Source organism: Globicephala melas, chromosome 20 (assembly GCF_963455315.2).
Source record: "Globicephala melas chromosome 20, mGloMel1.2, whole genome shotgun sequence".
Taxonomy (NCBI): Eukaryota; Metazoa; Chordata; class Mammalia; order Artiodactyla; family Delphinidae; genus Globicephala; species Globicephala melas.
Window position 1 is genome coordinate 22,791,420 of NC_083333.1, and position 12,401 is coordinate 22,803,820.

Below are 12,401 nucleotides of genomic sequence, written 5' to 3' on the forward strand. Positions count from 1 at the left end.
GAGGTGGAGAAACCCTGGGCAGGGGAGTACTGAAGCCCAGAGAGGAAGGCAGTAAGACATTCAGGGAAATGAGGGACTAAGTCTTGGGGCAGATTGAGGTTTTGGTGGTGATGGTAAGGGAGCTCATTCCTGTGAATTGGTTTCTTGGAAGAGCATGCAAAGAAGGGGGTGTACCTTGTTGCTGATGACCGTGCTGCTGTAAGCCTCCACGTGAATGTCTTGCAGACTTTAACCCATGAGATTGGACATATCTTTGGACTTCGGCACTGCCAGTGGCTCGCATGCCTGATGCAAGGCTCCAACCACTTGGAAGAAGCTGACCAGCGTCCCCTCGACCTTTGCCCCATCTGTTTACGCAAGTTGCAGAGTGCTGTCGGCTTCCACCTTAAAGACAGATACAAAGTAAGTGGGGGAAGCCATAAAGGGGGAAGTGGTTATTTAAGTAGCAAACTACCATTTTCTATTAGGCCCTTCTCTGGAGGTGATTTATCAGAGGAAATTAGTGCAAAGGTAAGCAGGAAGCTGTGGTTTTAAAAAAAGTGCAAAGAAATATCTTCCTTAAAAACTTTGACTTGCCTTACACTTAGAATTCAATGAGAAATGGTGGAAGAGGTTTCTGTGTCTCCCGTTCATTTAGGGCCAGAGAGCTTGACTTTGCAGAGCAGAATAAATATTGATAAGTGAGGGAAAGTTCATGTTTAAAAACTCTATGAAGGGACTTGCCTGGTAGTGCAGTGGTTAAGAATCCGCCTGCCAGTGCAGGGGACACGGGTTCCAGCCCCGGCCCGGGAAGATCCCACATGCCACGGAGCAACTAAGCCTGTGCGCCACAACTACTGAGCCTGCGCTCTAGAGCCCGCGAGCCACAACTACTGAAGCCCGCGCACCTAGAGCCCATGCTCCACAACAAGGGAAGCCACCGTGATGAGAAGCCCATGCACCACAATGAAGAGTAGCCCCCGCTCGCAGCAACTAGAGAAAGCCTGCGCACAGCAATGAAGACCCAACACAGCCAAAAATAAATAAATAATAATAAATTTACATTAAAACCCCCCCAAAACTATGAATATGTGGAAGCGATTTATCTTTCCACACATGGGACAAGGGTATGATATTCATTAGGAGGAAGGCATGATTTTAAGAAGGAGGGAAAGTATCTAATCTCGATGTGCAAGTGAATGTCTGTGTGTCCACAAACATAGCGACTGCAATCCCTGTCTACACGTGTGTCTTCACATATGTATATCTGGCATGCCTATGTGTACACTTAACAGGTGTATACGTATCCCCGTGAAATTGCAACCACGATATAATAATGCCTGTGGAACACCTAGCAAGTTGAGGAAAGAAAGTAATTATCCTCCCACCTTCAAAAAACTGTGAGGACTCAGTGTAATTCTTCTCTTCTGTGCATCCTCATGACTGTCCTGTGTGCTCACAGCTGGCGTGTTTCTGGTGCATGCCCTTTGACAAGCATGGTCTCACCTTCGTGACCATCTTTATCAAATGGAACAGCTCCGTGGGGTAGCATAAGTCACCGATGTTGATAACTTGATTTGGAAGCTAATGTTTTTCTCTTGCCTAAGTCTGTTTTGCTGGGATTTGTTAAAAGGTGAATCTGTTTTTCAAGGCGCTGGTGAGGTGGGTTGATGCTGAGTCCACTGACACACCTACAGTTACTCCAAAACATAGTCGTGAGGATCCTCTGAGTTTGCCAAAACCTGTGGAAGCCTTTAAAGAATGGAAAGAGTGGATAACAAAATGCCTTGCTGTTCTCCAGAAATAAGAACCTTCAAATAGGAGTAATTAAAATAAACACTTGCACATCATGCTTTCATTTGGGTGGAGTACTGTACTGTGTTGGAATAAACTGTTACACTGATTCTGCACTGTGTCAAAGTAACAGTGGAATTTTTTTTCAAAGCACTGGAACTTGGAACTTCGAACTGGGGCTCATTTACAATGACAACAATTCGAAACGCTTTCTCTTCTGTCTTAGTAGCCTGGGGTGTGGCAGCAAGCGCGACATTTCCCTTCTTCAGATACGTTTATGTCTCCTGAGAGAGCCAGGGCCAGCCGTACCTAGTAACTAACGAGTCCTGTAAACATAGCTCTCCCTGTCCTGAGAAAGGGTTTCCAAGGAACATAATTTCCAGAGGATGATTTCTGGTTCAGTTTTTAGAAAGAGGTGCTCCCCGTCTGCTGACGGGGCCAAGTCACTTTCTCCATTCACACCCCTTCTGCTTTTCTGCAAACTTTTCCACCCTTGGGGGCTGCCTTACCTCTTTTTTTCCTTTGCTGATTGTTAGCTCATCCCTGAAAGAAGCAACAGCTCGCTTCAGCTTTTAGCAGCGTAAAACATGTCCTCTTCTCAAGAGTATTTTCCAGTGCAAACGCCAGTGGCGCTTGCAGTGCGCCGTGTGCTTGTGGGGACTGCGGCTCTCAGCGCTCAGAGAGCCCTTTGTGAGGGGTCTTGCGATGATTTGTTGTAGTTGTTGCGGAGTGCAAGCTTGTCCCGCTGGCCGGCACGGCAGGCCAGTAAGTCAAGAGGCGAATTTTGGGGGCAAGGAATAGTGACCTTATTCAGAAAGCCAGCAGACCAAGAAGATGGTAGACTAGTGTCCCAAAGGAGTTAGAATTCAGGCTTTTAAACTAAAAGGGGCGGGGATGTGGTTGGTAGAATTCAGGCTTTTATACTAAAAGGGGCGGGGCCGTGGTGGGTTGTTGCAGACTTCTTGGTGTCAGAATCCTTTGTTCTTGCAGCTGTCCCCTTAGGTCAGGTCACCATGTTCTGTGAACCTCCAACAAGATAAATGTGATTCTCTTCTGCAGCTTTTCCTCTGTATATGGATGGAAAAGTGTTACACCCTTCAAGGTCAGAGCCTTGAGAATGGGCTCTTCTGTATATTTCAGGCTCTAGGCAACATTCTTAAATTGTAGCAAAAGTGGCAGAACAGGAAGGTTAAAGTGAAAGACACAGATCCAGTATGGAGTCTGGTTGGTTCTTCCCGCTTACATACTGGTCCTTACGGTTGTGAGTGTTGCACTTTTTCTGTTGCATTGTTTCTTTGAGTGAGAGCGCCGGGTGGGGTTCCCCGTGGGTGTGCCAGGAATGCCCATGACGGCCTGTCCGGCTGGGAACATGGGCTGGATTCCCACCGTGGGGAACAGGGCGAAGACCTCAGACCTGAGAGCCGGAGAGCCTGCCTCAGCTGGATCCAGTCTCCCGGAAATCTGGAAATTAGAGCAAATCACATGACTGCATGCCCAGCAGATTCCCACTTCTCCTTTAATCTTGAGGGTGAAACTAAAGGTAATTTTTTAACTTTGATGCCTAAATCCTTTCAGTTATTATTTATTGCAGTATGACTTAAAGCACATTTTAGAACCGAACCAACGGTTTCTCTTCCATTCACTCTCCTACTCGATTAAACCTCCCTGAGTCATTTAGAAAATGGTGGTTTGCCGTTAAAACTAACTGGAGGGCAGACGCTTGGTCATTCTAATACTGCAGAGAGAACCCAGTGCAGCGTGGACTTTTGTGGATTGTATTACGGGTTGTGTATCTTCCTGGAGTCATGCGCTTTTAACTCTTCTCCATTCCGTCCAGTTTTCTTGCCTTTTCCTACAGGGTAAGCACAGCTTTAGTCGTGTAGGTCAGCGTTAGTTACAAGCCTAAAAGAACTCAGATTTGGCTGTGTGTGTCAGTGGGGGTTACAGTTATTTGGTCAAGATAGAAGCCTGTTTGCACCGCCTTTGCACTGTGAGACCAGGAAAAAGGTCGATTGAAACAAATCATTCACTCTTGTCACAAGCTGGATGAGCAGAAGTTCTGGGTCATGGGCGCTTACTCAGAAATCGTCACTGAAGTGTGTATAACCAATTATTGCATTGCATTTACTTTGGGAACATTTCTTAGGGTTAAGTTAGATAATTTGTTTCCTGCAACTAAATTTATACACTGTAGGTAAATCTTTGTAGTTTTTAAGAATGATTTTCACTTAGTGACAAACAGAAACCTATGCAGCTTTTGCTCTGCAAGTGCTGAAGGAACAAGGTATTTGGGAGTAAAGAGAGTAGTTTTCCACGGGTGAACACCATTCTAGAAAACAGTGAATCTGGAGCGTTCACGGTGGCGCCCAGGGACTCAGCAGTGTCTCTTGGGGCAAGGGAAGGGTTACGTTTTCAGTTCAGGCCGCAGAGACTAAAGCGGGAGGCCGAGCGCGGCCCCGGCTCCGCAGCAGAGATGCCCACGCCGCGAACGAGCGCGCTCCCATCCTGGTCCCCCGACCTCCCTCCTCCCCCTCTCCCTCCTCCTCCCTCTCCCCCGCAGGAAGCGCCCGGCAGCTTCCGTCCGGGGCTCCCCCGTCCGGACCGACCGGACCGCGGGGCGCAGCGGGCCTCCCTTCCGCGGGACCGGACGACCGAGCGCAGCGCAGCCACGTGGGCCGCAGGCGGGGCTGGAGGCCGGCGGGCGAGGGGCGCGGGCGCAGAGCCGTGAGTGCATCCGCGCGGACCCAGCGGTGCCGAGGCCTGTGGAGCCTTAACCTCATTCCTTGTTTCGGCTCCGATGGGTGATCAGAGCGGCTCCGGCCGGTGTAACACGAGCCACTGTGGCAGGGCATGTTTCTAGGAGCCCCGTGAGCGCGTGCAGAGAGAAGCAGGTGAAATTAATGTAATCGTGTAGTCTGCGTGCTCCAGTACGTCCAGAATATTACCAACGGGAGATGGGTATAAGACTTACATATTTTACGTTCCTTGCGTGTGTGTATATGTGTGTGTGTCTGGGAATAACTAAGACCTAGTCTCCCGGCAGGTTGGATGTTTATAATACGGTATTGTTGTCTGTGTCGTCCCAGTACTGTGCACTCATCTCCAGGATTTATTTATCTACTGGTTGAGAATTTGGATCCTTAAACCTTCGCTCCTGTTCGCCCTCCCCCAACCCCTGATAACTACCATTCTCTCCCTGTTTGTATCAGTTCTGCTCTGGTAAAGCCCACGTGTGTGTGATGGCATACAGCATCAGTCTTTCTCTGCTTATCTCACTTCACATTATTTTCACCTACTAAGTCTTCAAATTCCGCGTGTGTTTTACTGGGGCAGCGCCTCTCAGTTCCCATTGGCCGCATTTCAAGTGGCCAGCAGGTCCCACGGGTCCTGGCTGCTGTATTGGACGGGGCGGAGCTCAGTTCGGACCGATTTCTAGTCCGCATGCAAAGATGTCCCTGTGAAGCTGAAGTAACAAGGGAGTGAGGCTTTGAAAGGGAAAGGTCACGGGGTCTCCGGACAGTGTGTACAGAGAGGGTTCACATTCAGGCTGAAAGTGGGGAGCACTGGAAGGGTCTCTGGGTTCCCTGTAGATTTGCCTTGGGACTTGCGGGTTTTCCCGGTGGCGGATGGAGTTTTACTGTCTCCTCCCATTGCGAAGGGCCTGGTGCGTCCTTTCCACTTTTGGAAAGCAGAGTTGGGAAGTGTTAATGTGCAAACAAGCCCGCAGTAGCGAAGTAAACTCTTGTGTAGTTAGTTACACCAATGGCAAAGGTGGGACCAGATCTCCCCAATTTCAGGTTCTGCTTTGTTGTCACTGTGCTGTATGACCTCATAAGGAGTAAAATACCACAAGCCAGACACCTAACCAGTTTTTTTTCACATTGTTTAGAGAAGAGCTTATAAGATTAAACTTTCTTTCAACCTCTTTTCTATTCAAGTTGGGCCATCTGGGGTTGCTCAAAGTCAGAGAAATAACAGTGCTTTGCTTGAGCACCAAAAAAAAAAAAAAGAAGCTCAATATATAGAAAAGCACTTGCTACCAGTTGAGCCACTGGGGGGAAAAAAAAAAGCATTGTGAGGGAATTCCCTGGCGGTCCAGTGGTTAGGACTGTGCTTTTGCCGCCAAGGGCCTGGGGTCAGGGAACTAAGATCCCACAAGCTGTGTGCGGTCCGTTGTGGGTGAGGGGGGAGGCATCATGAAGAAGAAGTCTGCTGGAAAATAGGTTAAGTCAAAACAAATTCTACACCAGCAGTGTGTGTTCAAACTCACAGCATTCCGTTCGCATGCAGGCTCCCTGTATCTGCAGGAGGATTGGTTCCAGGACCTGCCCCCTGCCCCCAATACCAAAATCTGTGGATGCTCAAGTCGCTGATATAAAATGGTGTAGTATTTGTATATTACCTATGCACATCCTCCAGTATACCTTAAAGCATCCCTAGTTCACTTATAATACCTGATACAATATAAAGAGTTGTAAATACAATGTAAATGCTATTTAAATAGTTGCCAGGCATGTGGGAAATTCAAGTTTTGCTTTTTGGAACTTTCTGGAAGCCTTTTTTCCCAAATGTTTTCAATCCTCAGTTGGGTGGCTCCTCAGATGTGGAACCAGCAGATACTGAAGACTGACGTACCTACCCTAGTGGTGATTTCTTCCCACTGTTTGTTTAGTCTCCAGTGGATTTATGTTTTCTTCCTCAGAGCTGACCTGCCCATATAGGACCTTACTGCCCTTTGACACCCATCTCAGATGTTGGACCAGCAGGGTTTTTTTGGAACAAATTTATTTATTTAGTTTAATTTATTTTTGGCTGCGTTGGGTCTTCATTGCTGTGCGGGGCTTTCTCCACTTGTGGTGAGAGGGGGCTACTCTTTGTTGTGGTGCGCCGGCTTCTCATTCCGGTGGCTTCTCTTGTTATGGAGCACGGGCTCTAGGTGCGCGGGCTTCAGTAGCTGTGGCATGTGGGCTCAGTAGTTGTGGCACACGGGCTTAGTTGCTCTGTGGCATGTGGGATCTTCCCGGACCAGGGCTCGAACCTGTGTCCCCTGCATTGGCAGGCGGATCCTTAACCACTGAGCCACCAGGGAAGTCCCTGGACCAGCAGGGCTTTTTTTAAATTTTTTTAACATTTTTATTGGAGTATAATTGCTTTACAGTGGTGTGTGTCTGCTATATAACAAAATGAATCAGCTATACATATACATGTATCCCCGTATCTCCTCCCTGTTGTGTCTCCCTCCCACCCTCCCTATCCCACCCTTCTAGGTGGTCACAAAGCACTGAGCTGATCTCCCTGTGCTATGTGGCTGCTTCCCACTAGCTATCTGTTTTACATTTGGTAGTGTATATATGTCTGTGCCACTCTCTCACTTCGTCCCAGCTTACCCTTCCCCCTCCCTGTGTCCTCAAGTCCATTCTCTACATCTGCGTCATTATTCCTGTCCTGCCCCTAGGTTCTTCATAACCTTTTTTTTTTTTTTAGATTCCATATATATGTGTTAGCATGTGGTATTTGTTTTTCTCTTTCTGACTTAATTCACTCTGTATGACAGACTCCAGGTCTATCCACCTCGCTACAAATAACTAAATTTCATTTCTTTTTATGGCTGAGTAATATTCCATTGTATATACGTGCCACATCTTCTTTATCCATTCATCTGTCGGTGGACATTTAGGTTGCTTCCATGACCTGGCTATTGTTAATAGTGCTGCAGTGAACACTGGGGTGCATGTGTCTTTTTGAATTATGGTTTTCTCAGGGTATACGCCCAGTAGTGGGATTGCTGGGTCATATGGTAGTTCTATTTTTAGTTTTTAAAGGAACCTCCGTACTGTTCTCCATAGTGGCTGTATCAATTACATTCCTACCAACAGTGCAAGAGGGTTCCCTTTTCTCCACACCCTCTCCAGCATTTGTTGTTTGTAGATTTTCTGATGATGCCCATTCTAACTGGTGTGAGGTGATACCTCATTGTAGTTTTGATTTGCATTTCTCTAATAATTAATGATGTTGAGCAGCTCTTCATGTGTTTGTTGGCCATCTGTATGTCTTCTTTGGAGAAATGTCTATTTAGGTCTTCTGCCCATTTTTGCACTGGGTTGTTTGTTTTTTTAATATTGAGCTGCATGAGCTATTTATATATTTTGGAGATTAATCCTTTGTCCGATGATTCATTTGCAAATGTTTTCTCCCATTCTGAGAGTTGTCTTTCCGTCTTGTTTATGGTTTCCTTTGATGTGCAAAAGCTTTTAAGTTTCATTAGGTCCCATTTGTTTATTTTTGGTTTTATTTCCATTACTCTAGGAGGTGGATCAAAAAAGATCTTGCTGTGATTTATGTCAGAGAGTGTTCTTCCTATGTTTTCCTCTAAGAGTTTTATAGTGTCCAGTCTTACATTTAGGTCTCTAATCCATTTTGAGTTTATTTTTGTGTATGGTGTTAGGGAGTATTCTAATTTCATTCTTTTACATGTAGCTGTCCAATTTTCCCATCATCACTTATTGAAGAGACTGTCTTTTCTCCATTGTGTATCCTTGCCTCCTTTGTCATAGATTAGTTGAGTATAGGTGTGTAGGTTTATCTCTGGGCTTTCTATCCTGTTGCATTGATCTATATTTCTGTTTTTGTGCCAGTACCATATTGTCTTGATTACTGTAGCTTTGCAGTATAGTCTGAAGTCAGGGAGTCTGATTCCTCCAGCTCCGTTTTTTTCCCTCAAGACTGCTTTGGCTATTCGGGGTCTTTTGTGTCTCCATACAAATTTCAAGATATTTTGTTCTAGTTCTGTAAAAAATGCCGTTGGTAATTTGATTGGGATTGGGATAGGTAATTTGATTGGGATAGGGATTGCATTGAATCTGTAGATTGCTTTGTGTAGTAGAGTCATTTTCACAGTATTGATTCTTCCAATCCAAGAACATGATATATCTCTCCATCTGTTTGTATCATCTTTACTTTCCTTCATCAGTGTCTTATAGTTTTCTGCATACAGGTGTTTTGTCTCCCTAGGTAGGTTTATTCCTAGGTATTTTATTCTTTTTGTTGCAATGGTAAGTGGGAGTGTTTCCTTAATTTTTCTTTCAGATTTTTCATCATTAGTGTATAGGAATGCAAGAGATTTCTGTGCATTAATTTTGTATCCTGCAACTTTAGCAAATTCGTTGATTAGCTCTAGTAGTTTTCTGGTGGCATCTTCAGGATTCTCTATGTATAGTATCATGTCATCTGCAAACAGTGACAGTTTTACTTCTTCTTTTCCAATTTGGATTCCTTTTATTTCTTTTTTTTCTCTGATTGCCGTGGCTAGGACTTCCAAAACTATGTTGAATAATAGTGGTGAGAGTGGACATCCTTGTCTTGTTTCTGATCTTAGAGGAAATGCTTTCAGTTTTTCACCATTGAGAATGATGTTTGCTCTGGGTTTGTCGTATATGGCCTTTATCATGTTGAAGTAGGTTCCCTCTATGCACACTTTCTGGAGAGTTTTTATCATAAATGGGTGTTGAATTTTGTCAGAAGCTTTTTTTTTTTTTTTTGCGGTACGCAGGCCTCTCACTGTTGTGGCCTCTCACAGGCTCTGGACATGCAGGCTCAGCGGCCATGGCTCACGGGCCCAGCTGCTCCGTGGCATGTGGGATCCTCCTGGACTGGGGCACGAACCCATGTCCCCTGCATCGGCAGGCGGACTCTCAACCACTGCGCCACCAGGGAAGCCCCAGAAGCTTTTTCTGCATCTCTTGAGATGATCATATGGTTTTTATTCTTCAATTTGTTAATATGATGTATCACATTGATTGATTTGCCTATATTGAAGAATCCTTGCATCTCTGGGATAAATCCCACTTGATCATGGTGTATGATCCTTTTAATGTGTTGTTGGATTCTGTTTGGTAGTGTTTTGTTGAGGATTTTTGCATCTATGTTCACCAGTGATATTGGTCTGTAATTTTCTTTTTTTGTAGTATCTTTGTCTGGTTTTGGTATCAGGGTGATGGTGGCCTCATAGAATGAGTTTGGGAGTTTTCCTTCCTCTGCAATTTTTTGGAAGAGTTTGAGGAGGTTGGGTGTTAGCTCTTCTCTAAATGTTTGATAGAATTCACCTGTGAAGCCATCTGGGCCTGGACTTTTGTTTGTTGGAAGATATTTAATCACAGTTTCAATTTCATTACTTGTGATTGGTCTGTTCATATTTTCTGTTTCTTCCTGGTTCAGTCTTGGAAGGTTATACCTCTCTAAGAACTTGTCCATTTCTTCCAGGTTGTCCATTTTATAGGCATAGAGTCGCTTGTAGTATTCTCTTAGGATGCTTTGTATTTCTGCGGTGTCTGTTGTAACTTCTTTTTCATTTCTAATTTTACTGAGTTGAGTCCTCTCTTTCTTTTTCTTGATGAATTTAGCTAATGGTTTATCAATTTTGTTTATCTTCTCAAAGAACCAGCTTTTAGTTTTATTGATCTTTGCTATTGTTTTCTTTGTTTCTATTTCATTTATTTCTGTTCTGATCTTATGATTTCTTTCCTTCTGCTAACTTTGGGTTTTGTTTGTTCTTCTTTCTCTAGTTCCTTTAGGTGTAAGGTTAGATTGTTTATTTGAGATTTTTCTTGTTTCTTGAGGTAGGCTTGTATAGCTATCAACTTCCCTCTTAGAACTGCTTTTGCTGCATCCCATAGGTTTTGGATTGTCGTGTTTTCATTGTCATTTGTCTGTAGGTATTGTTTGATTTCCTCTTTGATTTCTTTAGTGATCTCTTGGTTATTCAGTAACGTATTGTTTAGCCTCCATGTGTTTGTGTTTTTTTATGTTTTTTCCCCTATAATTCATTTCTAATCTCGTAGCGTTGTGGTCAGAAAAGATGCTTGATATGATTTCAATTTTCTTACATTTACTGAGGCTTGATTTGTGACCCAAGATGTGATCTATCCTGGAGAATGTTCTGTGCACACTTGAGAAGAAAATGTAGTCTGTTGTTTTTGGATGGAATGTCCTATAAATATCAATTAAATCTATCTGGTCTATTGTACCATTTAAAGCTTGTCTTTCCTTATTAATTTTCTGTTTGGATGATCTGTCCATTGGTGTAAGTGACGTGTTAAAGCCCCCCACTACTATTGTGTAACTGTTGATTTCCTCTTTTAGAGCTGTTAGCAGTTGCCTTATCTATTGAGGTGCTCCTATGTTGGGTGCATATATATTTATAATTGTTATATCTTCTTCTTGAATTGATCCCTTGATCATTATGTAGTGTCCTTCCTTGTCTCTTGTAACATTCTTTATTTTAAAATCTATTTTATCTGATACGAGTATTGCTACTGCAGCTTTCTTTTGATTTCCATTTGCATGGAATATCTTTTTCCATCCCCTCACTTTCAGTCTGTTTGTGTCCCTAGGTCTGAAGTGGGTCTCTTGTAGACAGCATATATATGGGTCTTGTTTTTGTATCCATTCAGCGAGCCTGTGTCTTTTGGTTGGAACATTTAATCCATTCACGTTTAAGGTAATTATTTATATGTATATCAATTTTCTTAATTATTTTGGGTTTGTTTTTGTAGGTACTTTTCTTCTCTTGTATTTCCCACTTAGAGAAGTTCCTTTCGCATTTCTTGTAGAGCTGGTTTGGTGGTGCTGAATTCTCTTAGCTTTTGTTTGTCTGTAAAGCTTTTGATTTCTCCATCGAATCTGAATGAGATCCTTGCTGGGTAGAGTAATCTTGGTTGTAGGTTCTTCCCTTTCATCATTTTAAGTATATCATGCCACTCCCTTCTGGCTTGTAGAGTTTCTGCTGAGAAATCAGCTGTTAACCTCATGGGAGTTCCCTTTTATGTTATTTGTTGTTTTTCCCTTGCTGCTTTCAATAATCTTTCTTTGTCTTTAATTTTTGCCAATTTGATTACTATGTGTCTCGGCGTGTTTCTCCTTGGGTTTATCCTGTATGGGACTCCCTGCTCTTCCTGGACTTGGGTGGCTATTTCCTTTCCCATGTTAGGGAAGTTTTCAACTATAATCTCTTCACATATTTTCTTGGGTCCTTTCTCTCTCTCTTCTCCTTCTGGGACCCCTATAATGCGAATGTTGGTGCGTTTAATGTTGTCCCAGAGGTGTCTCAGATTGTCCTCAATTCTTTTTTCTTTATTCTTCTCTGCAGTAGTTATTTCCACTATTTTATCTTCCACGTCACTTATCTGTTCTTCTGCCTCAGTTATTCTGCTATTGATTCCTTGTAGAGAATTTTAATTTCACTTATTGTGTTGTTCATCATTGTTTGTTTGCTCCTTAGTTCTTCTAGGTCCTTGTCAAACATTTCTTGTATTTTCTTCATTCTATTTCCAAGATTTTGGATCATCTTTACTGTCACTACTCTGAATTCTTTTTCAGGTAGACTGCCTATTTCCTCTTCATTTGTTTGGTCTGGTGGGTTTTTACCTTGCTTCTTCATCTGCTATGTGTTTTTCTGTCTTCTCATTTTTCTTAACTTACTGTGTTTGGGGTCTCCTTTTTGCAAGCTGCAGGTTCGTAGTTTCTGTTGTTTTTGGTGTCTGTCCCCAGTGGGTAAGGTTGGTTCAGTGGGTTGTGTAGGCTTCCTGGTGGAGGGGACTGGTGCCTGTGTTCTGGTGGATGAGGCTGGATCT

At 43.7% G+C, this 12,401-nt stretch overlaps 2 protein-coding genes across 12 annotated transcripts in view; both read left to right on the top strand.

The window, feature by feature from the left end:
* The window catches only part of AMZ2 (archaelysin family metallopeptidase 2), a 34,373-nt gene that overhangs the window by 6,769 nt on the left and 15,203 nt on the right, over positions 1 to 12,401 (top strand). For 4 of the 7 annotated variants that reach the window (XM_060290574.2, XM_060290572.1, XM_030838014.2 and 1 more), the window contains exons 8-9: positions 226 to 402; positions 1,631 to 1,882. In XM_060290574.2, coding sequence (XP_060146557.1) covers positions 226 to 402; positions 1,631 to 1,786 — 333 coding nt within the window. In that variant the 3' untranslated portion in view covers positions 1,787 to 1,882. Of the gene's footprint in view, positions 1 to 225; positions 403 to 762; positions 1,883 to 12,401 lie in introns of those variants that run through there. The other 3 variants (XM_060290575.1, XM_060290577.2, XM_060290576.1) reach the window with 3 other exon arrangements.
* Positions 4,362 to 12,401, top strand: part of ARSG (arylsulfatase G) — a 115,823-nt gene continuing 107,783 nt past the window's right edge. For 3 of the 5 annotated variants that reach the window (XM_060290563.1, XM_070044460.1, XM_060290570.1), the window contains exon 1: positions 4,362 to 4,664. The gene's annotated coding sequence lies outside the window, so the exon portion shown is untranslated. Of the gene's footprint in view, positions 4,732 to 12,401 lie in introns of all 5 variants that reach the window. The other 2 variants (XM_060290564.1, XM_060290565.1) reach the window with 2 other exon arrangements.